We start from the raw sequence: 17,818 nt of genomic DNA on the forward strand, positions 1-17,818 counted from the left end.
TCCCATCCTCATCAATTATGATCCCTAGGCATTTGTATGGCTTATGCTCATGTCTCCTAGTGCCCAGGTCCTTCCATCGTGCTTAGCCTCAACATTTACTAATAATACCTGACTTCTCCCATTACTAAACTTCATATCAAAGTCCCTCTCACATTGTGCAACCACTTTTAACATTTGCATCAGGTCCTCACTATCCTTACTCATGATCACCATGTCATCTGCATACAGGAGACGTCCTAACCGTTCACTCCCCACACTTATCCCATAACCTGATGTCCGCAACCTCTCTGCCAGCTCCATGTACGGCCCGAACAGTAGCGGGGACAGTAGCTACACACCCTTGCCTAACCCCTCTACGGCTGTTGACCCACTCTGTCTCTATATCCCCTAACATATAGATTGCACATGTGTTATCGTACATACTATCTATTATCCCTACTTCCCTCTCACTCACTCCTATCCTAGCCAGCAATCAACTCAGCAAACCCCCAGCTACCGTATCATACGCTTTTTCTATGCTAGGAAACGCAAGGTATACCTTCCCACTCGTTCCTTTCATTCTTTCAATCACCGCATTTATTACAAACATGTTATCCTCCCCCTTTCCATCCTTATGACAACCTCACCCATTACCCTGTTTCTTCCACAACATCCACTCGTCCTATCAATAATCTTTCCTGTTGCGTCTGTAACAGCTATTGGCCGGTAGTTCTTTAACTCTTTCCTACTCTTGTGGTCCCCTTTGTGTAGCAGCGTCACCCCACTCTCGTTCCAATTTCCCGGCACTTTTCCCCCTAGCCAAATCTCTATAAACAACTTATACAAACTCTCTATCACACCTGGACCTCCTCTTTATAGAATGCATTAGGAATGGCGCGGTAGGGATTAACGAGACAGACTGAAACACGTGGACGCTGCAGTATGGATTGTTTACAAATACAAAAATGAGGAATGGAGTCAAAAGGTGAGGGAAGGACTGACGGAGGGAGCAACACACAAGACATGCGACTACACGGCAAAACCTAAATCTAAGGGTGGCCTCATCACCACCACCACCACCACCATCACCACCACCACCACCCTCATCATTATACCTTCATCATCACCATCCCTCTCATGTAGCCTCCACACCAAAAACCACCACCACCACCACTACCACCCACATCACTATACCTTCATCATTAGACCTTCATCATCACCATCCCTTTCATTAGCCTCACCACCACCACCACAACCCACATCACTATACCTTCATCATTAGACCTTCATCATCATCATCCCTTTCATTAGCCTCACCACCATCACCAACACCACCCACATCATCATACCTTCATCATCACCATCCCTTTCATGGAATATCACCACCACCACCATCCACATCATTATACCTTCATCAATAGATTTTCATTATCACCATCACTTTCATGTAATCTCACCCCCATCACCACCACACAAGTCATTACACCTTCATCTCACCTTCACCTTCATGTAGCCTCACCACCAACACCATCATCACAATCATCATCACCACTACTATCACCACCACTCTTACCACCACCACCACCACCACCATCTCCGTAACTCACTCACTGGTCCTTTTCCTCTTCACTCAGGCTGTGAGCTACCCCCGGCGGTGTGATCTTCAGTACTGGCTAGAACTGTGGGAGAAAAGGAACAACAGTTATTGTCATATTGCAAATCATGTGACAAAGGAGGTGTATTATGATATTGACAACCTGCAGGCCTACACTAACTACCGTGTCAGAATTTATGCAATGGGAGGCGGGGATGATTCTCCAAAAACCAGGTGGAGCAATGTGAAAACACTTCCTGACAGTAAGTTGTGTGTCCTGCACGCCAACGGGTGATCTCGATTACTTAACTTTCAACAACAAAGGGTGAGTCAAGGATTGTCAGCACTATGTAGACTTTATTATGATCTGGGAAGATGAAAACATGCTGTGGAACTTTACAGGAACTGTACATCAATGTGTGTGTGTGTGTGTGTGTGTGTGTGTGTGTGTGTGTGTGTGTGTGTATTTACCTATTTATCTTTGCTTTCTAAACTGCCCTCTTTCGGATTCTATCCCTCTCTCTGTTCCTTTATCTCCAGTTTCCTTTCCGGCCGTTCTTTTTCTGCGGTGGTAGACGGTAACTGTTCTTCCCCTAAACCTATCAACAGTGGGGTTCCACGGGGCTCTGTCCTATCACTCACTCTCTTCCTGTTATTCATCAATGATCGTCTTTCCATAACAAACTGTCCTGTCCACTCATACGCCGACGACTCCACTCTGCATTATTCAACTTCTTTCAATAGAAGGCCATCCCAACAAGAAATATACGACTCCAGACTGGAGGCTGCAGAACGCTTAACCTCAGACCTTGCTATCATTTCCGATTAGGGTAGAAGGAACCTTGTGTCTTTCAATGCCTCAAAAACTCAATTTCTCCACCTATCAACTCGACACAATCTTCCAAACACCTATCCCCTATTCTTCGACAACACTCAGCTGTCACCTTCTTCAACACTAGATATCCTCGGTCTATCCTTAACTCAATATCTCAACTGGAAACTTCATATCTCCTCTCTCGCTAAATCAGCTTCCTCGAGGTCTCCGCCAGTTCTTCTCCCCCGCACAGTTGCTATCCATATACACAGCTCTTCTGAACAGAGAAGAGTCTAAGGCTCTTCGTCTCATCAGCTCTCCTCCTCCTACCGATAGTCTTCTACCTCTTAAATTCCGTCGCGATGTTGCCTCTCTTTCTTACTTCTATCGATATTTTCATGCCGATTGTTCTTCTGAACTTGCTAACTGCATGCCTCCCCCCCTCCCGCGGCCCCGCTGCACGCGACTTTCTACTCATGCTCATCCCTATACTGTCCAAACCCCTTATGCAAGAGTTAACCAGCATCTTCACTCTTTCATCCCTTACGCTGGTAAACTCTGGAACAATCTTCCTTCATCTGTATTTCCTCCTGCCTACGACTTGAACTCTTTCAAGAGGAGGGTATCAGGACACCTCTCCTCCCGAAATTGACCTCTCTTTCGGCCACCTCTTTTGATTCTTTTTTTAGGAGCAGCGAGTAGCGGGCTTTTTTTTTATTATTGTTTCCTTTTTTTGTGGCCTTGAACTGTCCCCTTTGTTGTAAAAAAAAAAAAAAAATACAAGGCCTGAATTCAAGCTCGGTCAGTCCTGTCTCCTAATTGATATTTGTCCAGACTTTCCTTCATTTTACGGACACTGTCCGCTGAAACAATGTCTTTGCTAAGTCCATTGCATGTATTCCCACTCCTGTATGGACAATTGAACTTCTTTATTGTATTTTTTATACAAGTCCCATTTCTTAGTTTCTTACTGTGTCTGTGTCTCAGTTGCCTCCTCCCTTACATCTCGATTAAATAATATATATCTAGCACTTCCATTTTTTTTTTTTTTTTTTTTTTTACGTCGTTGCCTGTTGCGCCGGTAGGCATCTTCCTGGTGGGACCTGATGGTCGGCCCAAGGCTTCTTCCAAGTGGGGCCTGATGGTCGGCCCAGCCCGTTCTGGCGGAGGCGAGTGTTTATAGTGGCGCCATCTTTTAACTCGTATGCCTGTACAACGCTATCAGGTCTCCCCTTTCTCTTCGTTCTTCCAGTGTTGGTAAGCCTAGTTCCTCTAATCTAGTCTAGTATGGCAGGCTTGATAGTTCTGGTACCATCTTAGTCACAATCCTTATCCTTATCTTATATCCTTTTTCTTGTGTGGTAACCAGCTAACCGCCGCAAACTCTAGCCTTGGTCTAATCAATGTAGTTATTATTTTCTTTATTATGTCTCCTTCCAAGTAGTGAAATGTCACTCTAATATTTTGCGGCAGACTACATGTCTCTCCGAATATCTTGTTTACGTGTTTTCTTAGGTGTCAGTGTATCTTGTATTATTATAATTCCTAAGTCGTTCTCTTCCATCACTGTGTCGATGATCCACCTCATACACTCCACTTGGTCTATTTTTACTTTTGCCGATTTTCATTGTGTGTCACTTCTTTTCATTGAACTCCATTCCACATTTTTCACTACATTTATGTATCTCATTTAAAGCTTCCTGCAGTTTATTACAATCATCCTCATCCCTTTTTTTTAAAGCAGTTTGGCGTCATCTTCAAATATACTCATGTAACTCTTTAATCATTTATATATATTAAAAACATTATTGGCGGTAACACTGATCCCTGTGAAAATCAACTTGTGGCCGTTCTCCATTATGATATTTCATCTTTCAACACAGTTCTCATTGCTCTGTTTGTTAGGTAAATTTTCATCCATTCTGTCATTTAGATCCCCAATCCTCCTCTATTTTTTTTTTCACAGCAGTCTTTTATGTGGACTTTTATCAAATGTCTTTTTTAGGTAAAAAATATATGCACTCCGCCCATTCCTCTCTCTCCTGCACTATATATATTACTCTTCAGTAAAAACATATCACATTTGTAACTTGAATTTGAACTTGAACTCTTTCAAGAGGAGGGTCACAGACTCTCTCTCCCGAAACTGATCTTTTTTTTCACCACCTTTCTTCTTTTTCTTTAGGCAGCGCGAGCGCTTTTTTTTTTTTTTTTTGTTTTGTTTTTTTTTTCCTTTGAGCTGTAAAAAAAAAAAAAAAAAATTTACCTTGTCTGAATCCAAATTGACTTTTATTTAATAACTTATCTCTTCCTAGATGGTCTACCTACTGTCTTTTAATTATCTTTCCACACAACTTGCACATTACGCCTGTTATAAAAACCGGTCTATAGTTCAGAGGCTCTTTTTTGTTTCCGCTCTTATATAATGGGACCACCTGTGCTTTTTTTCCATTGTACTGGGACTTCCCCGGTCTTGATTGAACAACTTTTAATAACATGATTTTTTTTTTTCATGTACGCCGGTAGGCTTTTCTTGAGGGGCCTAGATGGTAGTCGGCCCCAGGCCGTCATGGCGCAGGCAAGTGTTTATAGTGGCGCCATCTCTTGGCTCATGCTGCCCCCCGAAACTCGTTTTTGTTTCACTTGGACGGTTTCCTCTAGAGTCCGGGTTGATGGTTTGTCTTCAGGACAGCATGTGGGTAGTTTTAAGCCACTCGGCGGTGACTGAAAAATCCGAGGTGGTAGGGTGGGGATTCGAACCCGCGTCGTCCTTCACGCGGTGAATGTGGGCCAAACACGCTACCACTCAGCCACCGCCTACCCTAATTGGCTATATTTCCTGCTCACTGCACTCATTTAGTACTTGACCTCCTATTTCATCTGGACCCATTGTGTTCTTACCATCTAGTGATTTTAATAGCTTCATTATCTCCTTTCTATCCACTTTTATGTTTTCCAATCTCTTGACGCTTCTCTCTTCATTTCTCGTTTCAAATTTAATATTTCACAGATTTCCTTTGTATCCTCATAGACTTGGTCATTCACTCCGAACGCATTCACAGCATCTTTTTTTTACTCAATTTCGTATCTCAATTTCTTATTTATGTATCTATAAAAAATGGGTTCTTACAGTTTTCTACTATGTTATTTTCATACTTTATTTTTTCTCTCCTCACTTTGGTGTAATTATTTCTAGCTTGTCTATACTTTTCCCTATCTATGGCATTCCTTCTCCATTTTTAGGTTATCCGTGCTTTATCTTTCTTTATCTTTGCTTCCAGACATCTTGTATTGAACCACTCTTTTTTGTCCCTCTTTCCTTTAATTTTAATACATAGTGAGGTACACACTTTACAAGACCTCCATTATGAATTTTAAGGAAGTGATCATATTTTTGTTGGACTTTTCTCAGCTTTTCCATATCTGCCCAATTTATACTTCCAAAAAAAGCTCTCAAGTCGTTATACTTAGGTTTATTGCAATTCTTTCTTTTCTCTTTATGTTTTTCTAAACCAATTTCTTTACATTCTTCATTAATTTCTATTTGTAATACTTCATGGTCAATTTTTTTTCCGGTGGGCACTCGTGTTGCACTTTACTTAACAAGTTTGTTCCTTTATTGAAGATTAAGTCCAATCTTGTCGGTTCATCTTCTCTAAATATCGTCTCTTCTTTCGTCCATTGTGTCATGAGGTTATCTGTGGCCAATTTTAATACTTTAGCTCCCCATGAAGTTTCCTCACATTCTATTTCAAACTTTTCCCATTTGACATTATTACATTTTAAGTCCCGTGCTAGAACTACATTCTTGCTATTTCTAATGGTGTCATCTAAAGCTTTCCTTGCACGTTTTAATAGATTGTTATAAATTTCGTTGGTCCAGCTTGCTGTGTGTGGGTGCACATATGCCACCAGTACTGTCAGTTTTTCACCGCATTTCAACTGTAGTAGAACATTTAAAATTTCCACATTATCTGGCTTTGTTCTCACTTTTAACAATTTTAAGTCCGTTTTGACGCATAGGGTAGGGGAAGGTCTATCTGAATGAGGAATGCAGCGCCCTCAACCTCCCCGAGCTGTTTTTCCCGTCTCTCTCTCTCTCTCTCTCTCTCTCTCTCTCTCTCTCTCTCTCTCTCTCTCTCTCTCTCTCTCTCTCTCCTGTTTATGCTTTTTTCTTTGGGTAACCGGGAGATTAATCCTCCCAGGGGTCCTGCGTCCCAGCCCTATGGTGAGCAGTCAGTCCAGCCCCTGATATGGACTGGTTGGGGGGAAGGGTTTGCACCCCCTACCCCCACAAAAAAAAACATTATCCTAGCAAAGAACAAATTAAAACGTAGAGGTCGGGGTCGGGGCGCGAGCCTCGACCCCGATCCGGTCTTGCCGGGGGCGCCCGACCGCGCGGCAGGCTTCCACGATGCATCCGCATACGGGGAGTCTGTCGTCCGTTACGGGTGCAGGGCAAAGCCTACGGGAACCCTGCACCTCGAAGGAGGAAGGGCCTTCGACTCGCTTCACACGAGCGGTATTGTACCGCGCGGTTTTCCCGCGCGGTTTAAGAATAAATGAAGTTCAATTCAGTGAGGCTCTTCACACGCTAGCCGCGCAGCTTAATTCCCGCGCGACAATGATTTACCAGCCGTGTGCACTGCCAACCCGCGCGGCGCCAGGCAGTTCAGAATACTCTAGAAGTCTATGGAGCCCTTCAGACAGGAGTTTTTTCCCCGAGTGGCAATCGTGGTTAATCTGTAGCAGAGGTTCAATTTGCTCACACGTTCTTCAAATATAAAAGATGACATGCGGAAATAATTGAAAAACTTTTCTTCATAGCTTTCAGGTCAGATAATATACGTAATGTGTAGAATGCTCCTTGAAGGAGCCTAGAGCTGTTCATTGGGTGGGTCCACCATTTACGTAGTCTCTTCTATTTCAACACCCTGTTCATTATATACACATAGATCACTCTCTTTTTTACATCCTCCATCTCGAACAAACACCGACAAACTGACAAGTATTCTGTGCACTGCTGCAGACGAACCGCGCGGGAAAAAAAACGCTCGTGTGAAGACATTACTCTTAGACACCCACCCGCGCGGCCATATTAACGCGCGGGAATAAACCTCTCACGTGAAGGCGGTCTTCTAGCCCCTCTTTTTGTTTTAAGGGTGGCCGGGGTGGTGCAGAGGTTGCGCCCGCCCGCATAACCTTAACCTTCGGAGGGCTCTGCGTGTGGGCTCCTGGAACGTCCGGAGCCTCTCGGACGATGATCGACTGTCCTACCTATCAAATGAGCTCAGAAGGTTGACGGTGGACATAGTGGTACTCTCTAATACAAGGAGGCCTTGCAGTGGCGAGACCAGTAAGGGAGGGTACACCTACTACTGGTCCAGCACGAGCAACGGCTTCCATCTCAAGGGGGTAGCTATGGGCATCTCGAGCCATCTGCTGCCGTTTGTGGTTGTTGTTGCTCCGGTTGATGAATGTATAATGCGAATGAGGCTGAAGCACACACTGGGCTTCATGTCTCTTGTTGCAGTGTACGCTCCTACCGAAATGCGCGAAACTGAAGAGAAAGAGATGTTCTACGCCAAACTCGACTCCGTATTAGACCAGTGCCCTCTCCGGGACACACTCATTGTCCTGGGCGACTTCAGTGCTACTACTGGCACTGACAGTGGTTGGCTACGAGCTATGTGTTGGTCCCCATGGTTCTGGTACCGGGAACATCAACCGTTCTCTCCTCCTGAATTTTGCAAAATCCAGAAGGTTGAGAACTGCGGGTTCCTGGTACCAGAGACAAGAGCTGCACCGTTGGACTTGATATAGCGATGCCGGAGCTAAGGAGACTGACCACATCCTCGTAAGTACTCGTTGGAGGATCCTTCAGAACTGCAGAGTTTATCGAGTGACCTGAACTTGACCTGGCCTCGAAGTACTGACCTCCCTGGACTAGCCAAAGATTCATGTGACTACATATTTGCAAATTACTGTTTGATCTGTATGGTGCATATCACAAAACTGCGTTTATCTCAAAACAGATTTTTTCGCATATAATGTGAAACACTTTTGCGTTTTTTTATGCGATTTCGATAACTCTTTTTGCAAAATGTTTCTGCCTTGGGTATTTATAAAAAAAAGTGCATTGCCAGATCTTATTTTCACCATTCATGTCTATGGCCGTTTTTTATGTCATGAATTTTAGTGAACGAAAAAATGACAATTTTACATAGTTTACCATAAATCAATCTTTTCAGCTAGGTTTTTAGGAATGCACTTTGATGTATTTTAGCATGTATATTATTTGTGGTTAAAAGGGTATTACCGTGCTCTACATAATTTCTTTATCATTTCAACTTCGCCAAAATATATCGCATTTGCATATATATGATTTTTTACGCAAAACTACTGCAACGAATTCGATAATAACTTGGGTTAGTAGGACCGGAAAACTGAAAGCATCAGCCGAGTTAAAGAACATCCACCTTTAGCTTAATAAGTCTATTTTTCCCTTCCTAGCCCTATCACCTCGTCCACCTCCTCTGTCAGCCTTCCGGCTTTTTCATTTAGGCTTGTCAGTATTTCTTTCACTCTAGTGATTTCACATCTCTCTCTCTCTCTCTCTCTCTCTCTCTCTCTCTCTCTCTCTCTCTCTCTCTCTCTCTCTCTCTGTGTGTGTGTGTGCCCTCATTGGGATTTTCATTCTCCTTAACACCCATGATTAATACACTCTTCTTCTCTGCCAATTCTCGAGCCAAATCTTCCTTAATTCTTATTAACTATAGACAACTCACGCTCCATCTCCACTTTTCTATCCCTTTCTTGTTGTTCCAGGATTTCTTTGAAACTTCATTGCTCATTTTCATTTTCTTTTCTCGATACATTTATTTCTATCTCAACTAATTTCTTGAACTTTTTTCCACATCTACTTCACTGTCAATATTTACCTTTACCCTTCTCAGTATTTCTTCTTTGACCATTACTTTTATCATGTCTTCCATGTTGACATCACTGGCACTTCCCTTTTTCATTTTTTCGTTTTCCTCCCTTAGTTTCCTGACTTCTTCCCCTCTGGCAACTGGCTCCTTCTTTAGATCATCCACAATGTCAACAAATTTTCTAAAGTCATCCATCAGACCCCTAACCTCCTTCTTTGAGTTTCTTTCTCCAGTCGTTTGCTGCTTGTCCACATTCCCGGGGCTGGCATTGCTGCCGGCGAAAAGCCACCAAATCCATAGTCAGATTCGTACACAATGTTTATCTGGTCCTCCTCACCCGACGCCATCTTGCCTGGGCTGGTCCGGCCGCGGCAGTTGTTTACACTTCCATTGGCATCTTTTCTTCGATTTCTTTGTGTTCATTTATCCCTTTCGGAAACGGGCCCTATCCCCAGGCCCTGACCTCACAAACTGTAGGCAAATGTGTCGAATTCCTGGTCCATAGGCAGAGCGGATCGGCGTGATGTTTACGTCTCGGCGTCCCGGGGGTGAGTGTGTGTGTGTGTGTATTTACCAATTTGTATTTATCTATTTATATTACACAGGGTCTTATATATTTTTCTTCTATGTGGTGACCAAACAACAGTTGCATACTCTAACTTTGATCTAATCAATTTTGTTCTTTTTTACTGTATCATGTCCCCATCTTAGTAGTGAAATGTCACTCGAATATTTTGCAGTAAACTATGTTACCCCAAATGTCGTATGTATATGCTTCTCATGTGCCAGTTTATCTTGTAATATGATTCCTAAGTCTTTTTCTTCCTTCACTGTGTCGATGATTGTCCCTCCTATCTTCTACACACTACATAGTCTATTTTTACTTTTTCCCATTTTCATTTTGTGGCATTTCTTTTCGTTTTCGTTTTCGTTTCTTTACTCCTTTCAGGTATCTCATTTTAATATTCCTGCAGCTTAATACAGTCACCATCATCTCATATTTTTCAATTTCCCCTTCTCGCATGGGGGGGGGACACAAATTCCCTCAGAGAGGGCTCCCCTTTTGGCTCCCGACCCGAGAAGTGTTTTGATAACTCCTCAAACTTCTTCTTTACCAACTTCTGCAACATTCGCGGTCTTCGTTTTAGTTTTCCTTCTGTGGAACACCATCTCTCCTCCACTAAACCTCACCTTCTTTTCCTCACCGACACACAGGTCCCAGGGGCTACTGACAGCAGTCTCTAATGTGTTCCTATCTCTATCCTAAATTTCAATCCAAAGCTGAATGTTGTACCTACGTGCGCAACGACATCACTTGCTCTCGTGCCCACGACCTTGACTCTTCTGAATTCTCCACCATCTGGCCAAGACTTAATTGTCACTATATTACTAAATACGTCTGTGCTGTTTTTCTCTCACCCAACTCTACCAACTATGTATTTTTTGTTTTACTATTTGAACTCCAATGTAGAGCACATCTTGACTAACATTCCCTTCGCTGAAATCTCGATCCTAGGAGATTTCAATGTTCACCACCAGCTTTGGCTTTCATCCTATCTCACTGACCAGCCTGGTAAACAATCCTACAACTTTGCTCTCCTCAATGATCTAGAGCAGTTGGTGCGGCACCCTACTCGTATTCCCGATCACCTTTGAGACACACACAATATTCTCCACCTCTTCCTAATCTGTAATCCTTCAGCTTATTCTATTAAACTGTTCTTTCCGTTGCGCTCCTCCGATCACAACCTTATTTCGGTATTCTCTCCTATCGCTCCTGTACAGCCTCGGGACCCACCGAAGAGGTGATGCTTCTGGCATTTTACTTCCGCTCGGTGGGACGACCTGATGATGTACTTTTCGGATTTCCCGTGGAATGATTACTGCCTCCAGGAGAGAGACCCCTCTGTGTGTGCCCAGCGTTTCACAAAAGTGATTGTCTCTGGAATGGAGGCACACATTCCACGTACTTTCTCTACCTCCCATGCTAAAAAAAAAACTTAGTTGAATCGCGCGTGTTGTCGTGCAATCAAAGATAGTGAGGCAGCTCACAAAAGGTACCCGAGCCTTCGCTCTCCTGTTAATCATGATCTTTACATTTCAGTCCGGAAACGTGTCAAATCTACTCTCCGATTTACCAAAAAATCTTTCATTAATAGAAAGTACCACAACCTTGCTTTCTTTAATTCTTCCAGAGATTTCTGGCAGATGGATAAAACTTCTTTATCTTTCCCTCCTCTACTTAACCTTGACGGCAGTACCGCAGCCACATCTATCTCTAAGGCTGAACTCTTTGTTTAAATTTTCCCTAAAATCTCCTCTCTGGACGATTCTGGACATACTCCTCCAACTCATCCCCCCTCTGACTCCACTATGCCTGTTATTAAGATTCTTAAGAATGACGTTTTCTATGCTCTTTCTGATCTCTTTTTTCAGAAGGCTTATGGGCCTAATGAAGTGCCTCCTATTGTCCTTAAAAAATGTGTTTTTGTGCTGCCACTTTGCCTGGTCAAACTCTTTCGTCTCTGCCTTTTAACATCTACCTTTCTTTCCTGCTGGAAATACCCCTGCATACAGTCTGTGCCCAAGAAGGGTGACCGCTCCAAGCCCTCAAACTACCGCCCTGCCTTTCCGTCCCTCCATTTTACCGTTCCTGTCTTTCTAAAGCTTTTGAATCGATCCTTAACAGGAAGATTCATAAGCATATATCCACTTCTGACCTTCTATCTGATCGCCAGCATGGGTTCCGCAAGTGGCGTTCTATTGGTGATCTTGCTTTCTTAACTGACTCCTGGTCATCCCCTCTTTGACGTTTTGGTTAAACTTTTACAGTTGCGATAGAGATTTCGAAAACTTTCGATAGAGTCTGGCACAACTCTTTGCTTTTTAAACTACCCTCCTACGGATTCTATCCCTCTCTTTGTATCTTTATCTTCAGTTTCCTTTCCGGCCGGTCTATCTCTGCTGTGGTAGACGGTCACTGTTCTTTCCCTAAACCCATCAACAGTGGTGTCCCGCAGGGCTCTGTCCTGTCTCTCACTCTGTTTCTAATATTCATCAATGATCTTTCCACAACAAGCTGTTATATCCACTCGTACGCCGACTACTCAACTTTACAGTATTCAACTTCTTTCAAAGAAGACCCTCCCAACAGGAATTACAAGATTCCAGACAGGAGGCTGCAGAATGCTTAACCGCACACCTTGCTATCATTTCCGATTGGGGTAAAAGGAACCTGGTGTCCTTCAATGCCTCAAACCTCAATTTCTCCACCTATCAACTCGACATAATCTTTCAAACACCTATCCCCTATTCTTTGACAACACTCAGCTATCACTTTCTTCTACAATAAATATTCTTCGCCTATCCTTACCTCAAAATCTTAACTGGAAACTTCACATTTCTTCTCTCACTAAATCAGCTCCCTCGAGGTTCGGCGTTCTGTACCGTCTCCGCCAGTTATTTTCCCCCGCACAGTTGCTATCCATATACAGGGGCCTTGTAGGTCCTCGTATGGACTATGCATCTTACGTGTGGGGGGCGTCACTCACACAGTCTTTTTAACAGAATATAGTCTAAGTTTCTTCGTCTCATCAACTCCCCTCCTCTTACTGACAGTGTTCTACCTTTTAAACTCCGCCGCCATGTTGCATCCTTTTCTATCTTCTATCGATATATCCATGCTGACTGCTCTTCTGAACTTGCTAACTGCATGCCTCCCCCCCTCCCACGGTCCCGCTGCACACGACTTTCTACTCAAGCTCATCCCTATACTGTCAACATTTCTTATGCAAGAGTTAACCAGCATCTTCACTCTTTTTTCCCTCACGCTGGTAAAATCTGGAACAATCCTTCACCTGTATTTTATCAAGCTTACGATTTGAACTCTTTCAAAAGGAGGGTATCAGGACACCTATACTTACGAAATTGACCTATCTTTTGACCACTCCTCTTAAATCCTAATAGCAACAGTGATTTGCGGGCTTTTTTTCATCATTATTTTTATTTATTTTGCCCTCATGTAGTTCTTTACTTTCTGGCAAGGAGAGGTGTCCTGATATCTTCCTCTTGAAAGAGTTCAAGTCGTAGGCAGGAGGAAATACAGATGAAGGATAATTGTTCCAGAGTTTACCAGCGTGAGGGATGAAGGATTAAAAATGCTGGTTAACACTTGCGTAAGGAATTTGGACAGTAAAGCGATGAGCTTGAGTAGAAAGTCGTGTGCGGCGAGGCCGCGGGGGGGAAGAGGCATGCAGTTAGCAAGTTCAGAAGAGCAGTCAGTGTGAAAATATCGATAGAAGATAGAAAGAGTGGCAACATGGCGGCGGAATTTAAGAGGTAAACGACTGTTAGAAAGAGGAGGCGAGCTGATGAGACGAAGAGCCTTAGACTTCAATATGTCCATCAGAGCTGTATGAGTGGAGCCCCCTTTCACACGTGAGATGCATACTCCATACGAGGGCGGACAAGGCCCCTGTATATGAATAGCAACTGTGCGGGGGAGAAGAACTGGCGGAGACGATACAGAACGCCCAACCTCGAGGAAGCTGATTAAGTGAGAGAGGAGATGTGAAGTTTCCAGTTAAGATTTTGAGTTATGGCTAGACCGAGGATATTTAGTGTTGAAGAAGGTGACAAGTGAGTGTTGTCGAAGAATAGGGGATAGATGTTTGAAAGATTGTGTCGAGTTGGTAGGTGGAGAAATTGAGTTTTTGAGGCATTGAAGGACACAAGGTTCCTTCTATCCCACTCGGAAATGATAGCAAGGTCTGAGGGTAAGCGTTCTGCAGCCTCCAGTCTGGAGTCATGTAATTCCTGTTGAGAGGATCTTCCGTTGAAAGAAGTCGTCAGCGTATGAGTGAATAGGACAGTTTGTTATGAAAAGAAGATCATTGATGAATAACAGGAAGAGAGTGGGTGAGAGGACAGAGCCCTGTGGAACACCACTTTTGATAGTTTTATTGGAAGAACAGTGACCGTCTACCACAGCAGAGATTGAGTTGCCGGAAAGGAAACTAGACATAGAGGAACAGCGAGAGGGATAGAATCCGAAAGAGGGCAGTTTGGAAAGCAAAGAGTTGTGCCACTCTATCGAAGGCTTTCGATATGTCTATATATATATATATATATATATATATATATATATATATATATATATATATATATATATATATATATATATATATATATATATATATATGGATGGTATTCGGCCCCAGCCCGTCATGACGCAGGTAATTGTTTATAGGGGCGCCATCTCTTGGCTCATGCTGCCCCCCAGAACTCGTTCTTGATTCTTGGACGGTTTCCTCTAGAGTCCGGGTTGATGGGTGGTCTTCAGGACAGCATGTGGGTAGTTTTAAGCCGCTCGGCGGTGACTGATAAATACGAGGTGGTAGCGTGGGGATTCGAACTCGTGTCGTCCATCACCCAGCACGCTACCACTTCAGCCACCGCCTACCCATTTATATATATATATATATATATATATATATATATATATATATATATGTATATATATATATATATATATATATATATATATATATATATATGTTTGGTTGAAGGTGATAGCTAACTCAGCGTTATATATCTTCTTGAGTAAGTTTTCCTTGTTTCTTAAGAGTGTCTTGTTCTCTTTTGATAAGACTGAGATGACATCTCCATATGGTGTCATCGTTGTCGCCAGATCGCGATTTCGGGTCCTTGACCCTTCTTCAGTGGCAGGAGTGGAGCTGTGTCCGTCTTGAGGTCTCGAGTGAGAATGACTACACCGCGTCCGCGCTGGCCTTTTATACAGGTTAGGCGGGCGCTGATTGGCTGAGCGCCTCAGCGGCTGATTTTCTTTTCATGCTCGGAAGTGCTTGTAAGTCTAGGTGCTGGATGTTCAAGCTAGGCTCCATTTCCTTGATGTAGAGAGCTTCGAGGATGGGAAGGCGTCTCATATCGGTGCAGGTCGTGATGATTTCAGTGTTCTTTTCTAGCATTTCTCTTGTGAGGGTCTTGTTGTGTTCTTTTCTCATGTGGGACTTCGGTGCTCCTGATGCTAGGTGGTAGGTAAGGCGTCTACTTAGCTTCACTGTCGTCATGCCAATATAGGATGTGTTAAGGGCTGCACAGTTCCCTTGGTTGCAGGAGATCCTATATACAACATGCGACTGTTGGGCTTTGTCTTGTTCCTTGTCAGGGCTGTTCCGCAACAGGATATGGCTTGTTTTCTTGCTCTTGTAGTAGATTATGAGGTTTATTCTTTTTTCTTTGTTTGTTGAGGACACATTTTTCTTGATGATTTGTTTCATAATCCTTTCCTCTTCTTTGTAGCAGGTGGAGAAGTATGCCTTGTAGCAGAGGTTGATGTCTTCGTTCTTGGTAGTGGTTTATTTTGTCGTGTACCATCGGTTTATTATGCGGTTTGCTTGTTTGTCTATATCCGCTGTAGTGAATCCATTGCTGACAAGTACTTTAGTTGATCTTTGTATCTCGTCGTCGACTTGCTTCCAGGTGCTGCAGTGGGAGATTGCTCTTCGTATGTAGGCGGCGATGGTCGAATCCTTGTAGCGCTGGGGGCATTCACTTTTGCCGTTGAGACAGTTGCCTGAATTTGTAGGCTTGATGTAGACTTGCGTGGTGAATCTGTCTTCGTTCTGCTTCACTAAGACGTCTAGGAAGGCATTTCTCCGTCGCTGCTTCTTTCTATATATATATATATATATATATATATATATATATATATATATATATATATATATATATATATATATATATATATATATATATATATATATATATATATATATATATATATATATATATATATATATATATATATATATATATATATATATATATATATATATATATATATATATATATATATATATATATATATATATATATATATATATATATATATATATATATATATATATATATATATATATATATATATATATATATATATATATATATATATATATATATATATATATATATATATATATATATATATATATATATATATATATATATATATATATATATATATATATATATATATATATATATATATATATATATATATATATATATATATAATATAGGCACTGACACTCGTGCTCCATTTGTGATCCTTTTCCAATCCGATTTATCGCCTTTCAAAACGGTTTTCATTTGTTTGTTAGTTTAATTTTCATCCATTCTGTCAGTTTTCTTCCCAATCCTCCACTTAGTTCTAGTTTCTTCAGCAATCTTTTTTTGTGGAACTTTATCGAATGTCTTTTTTAGTTCCAAAGATATGCAGTCCGCCCATCTGTCTCCTCTACTATATCTAAATTCTTGAATAAAAAAAACATTAGGTTTGTGACACAAATTGGTTTTCATTTATTATCTCCTCTCTTTCCAGATGGTCTTCCGACTGTCTTATAATTACCTTCACACACAGTGTGCGCATTACATTTGTTAGGGACACCGTCCAATAGTTTAGTAGCTCTTGTTTATTTGAGCTCTTATTATAGTGGGACCACATGTGTCCTCTTCCATTGCACTGGGACTTTTTCAGTCTTAATCAAACATCTAATAAATGTCATGAACTGGTTGCAGTAATCACTCAATGCACTCTTTCAGTACTTGGTCTGATATTTCATCTGGACCCATTGCCTTTTCACCAGCCAGTGAATTCAATGGGTCCAGTATCTCTTATTTATCCACTTTCATGTTATGTCGTGTTTCTTTTTTTATTTTTTTTTCTATACCCTTTTATTCAACTCCGACTTACAATCATATCGGCTGCCGTTTGTGACTTTAACTTCAGCTTAATTGGTTTATTTTTCCCTTTTCCTTTTCCTAGGCTTGTCACCTCGTCCACCTCCTCTCTCAGCCTTCCGGCAATTTCATCTAAGCTTGTCAGTATTTCTTTCACTTGTTGATTTCGCATCTCTCTCAGTGTACGTATGCCCTCATTGGCATTTTCTCCTCCTTAACACCCATGATTATCGCACTTTTTTCTTTTCTGCCAATTCTCTAAAGCAATCTTCCTTATTTATTATTACTTTGAACAACCTCACGCTCCAGCTCTACTCTTCTTTCCCTTTCTTGTTGTTTAAGACTTTTTGAAACTTCTTTGCTCTTTTACATTTTCTTTTATCCATGTATTTATTTTCACATCCAACTATTTTAGTAATCCAATTTTCCACGTCTACTTCACATTCACTAGCTCCCTTTACACTTTCCGATATTTCTTCCTTGACCATTGCCTTCTTGACATTGCTCTCCTCGTCTCACTCCTCATACCCTTGGTCACCCACTTTGATCGCATTTACAGCTTCTTTTTTCCTTAATATTTCTTATTTATATGTCTATAAAAACTTTTGGGTTTTCCTTACAAATTTCTATTATATTATTTGTCATACTTTTTTCTTCTTTCCTCACTTTGGTGTAATTATTTCTAGCTTGTCTATACCTTTCCCGATCTGTGGTATTCCTTCTTCTATATTAAGTTTC

At 41.8% G+C, this 17,818-nt stretch overlaps 1 protein-coding gene across 7 annotated transcripts in view; it reads left to right on the plus strand.

Annotated features, from left to right (window-relative positions):
* LOC126984002 (protein sidekick-1-like) overlaps positions 1 to 17,818 on the plus strand; it is a gene marked incomplete at its 3' end in the record, with an annotated part of 95,324 nt that overhangs the window by 57,439 nt on the left and 20,067 nt on the right. For all 7 annotated transcript variants that reach the window (XM_050837300.1, XM_050837335.1, XM_050837307.1 and 4 more), the window contains 1 exon segment: positions 1,614 to 1,836. In XM_050837300.1, coding sequence (XP_050693257.1) covers positions 1,614 to 1,836 — 223 coding nt within the window.

This window comes from Eriocheir sinensis, chromosome 5, assembly GCF_024679095.1.
Source record: "Eriocheir sinensis breed Jianghai 21 chromosome 5, ASM2467909v1, whole genome shotgun sequence".
NCBI lineage: Eukaryota > Metazoa > Arthropoda > Malacostraca > Decapoda > Varunidae > Eriocheir > Eriocheir sinensis.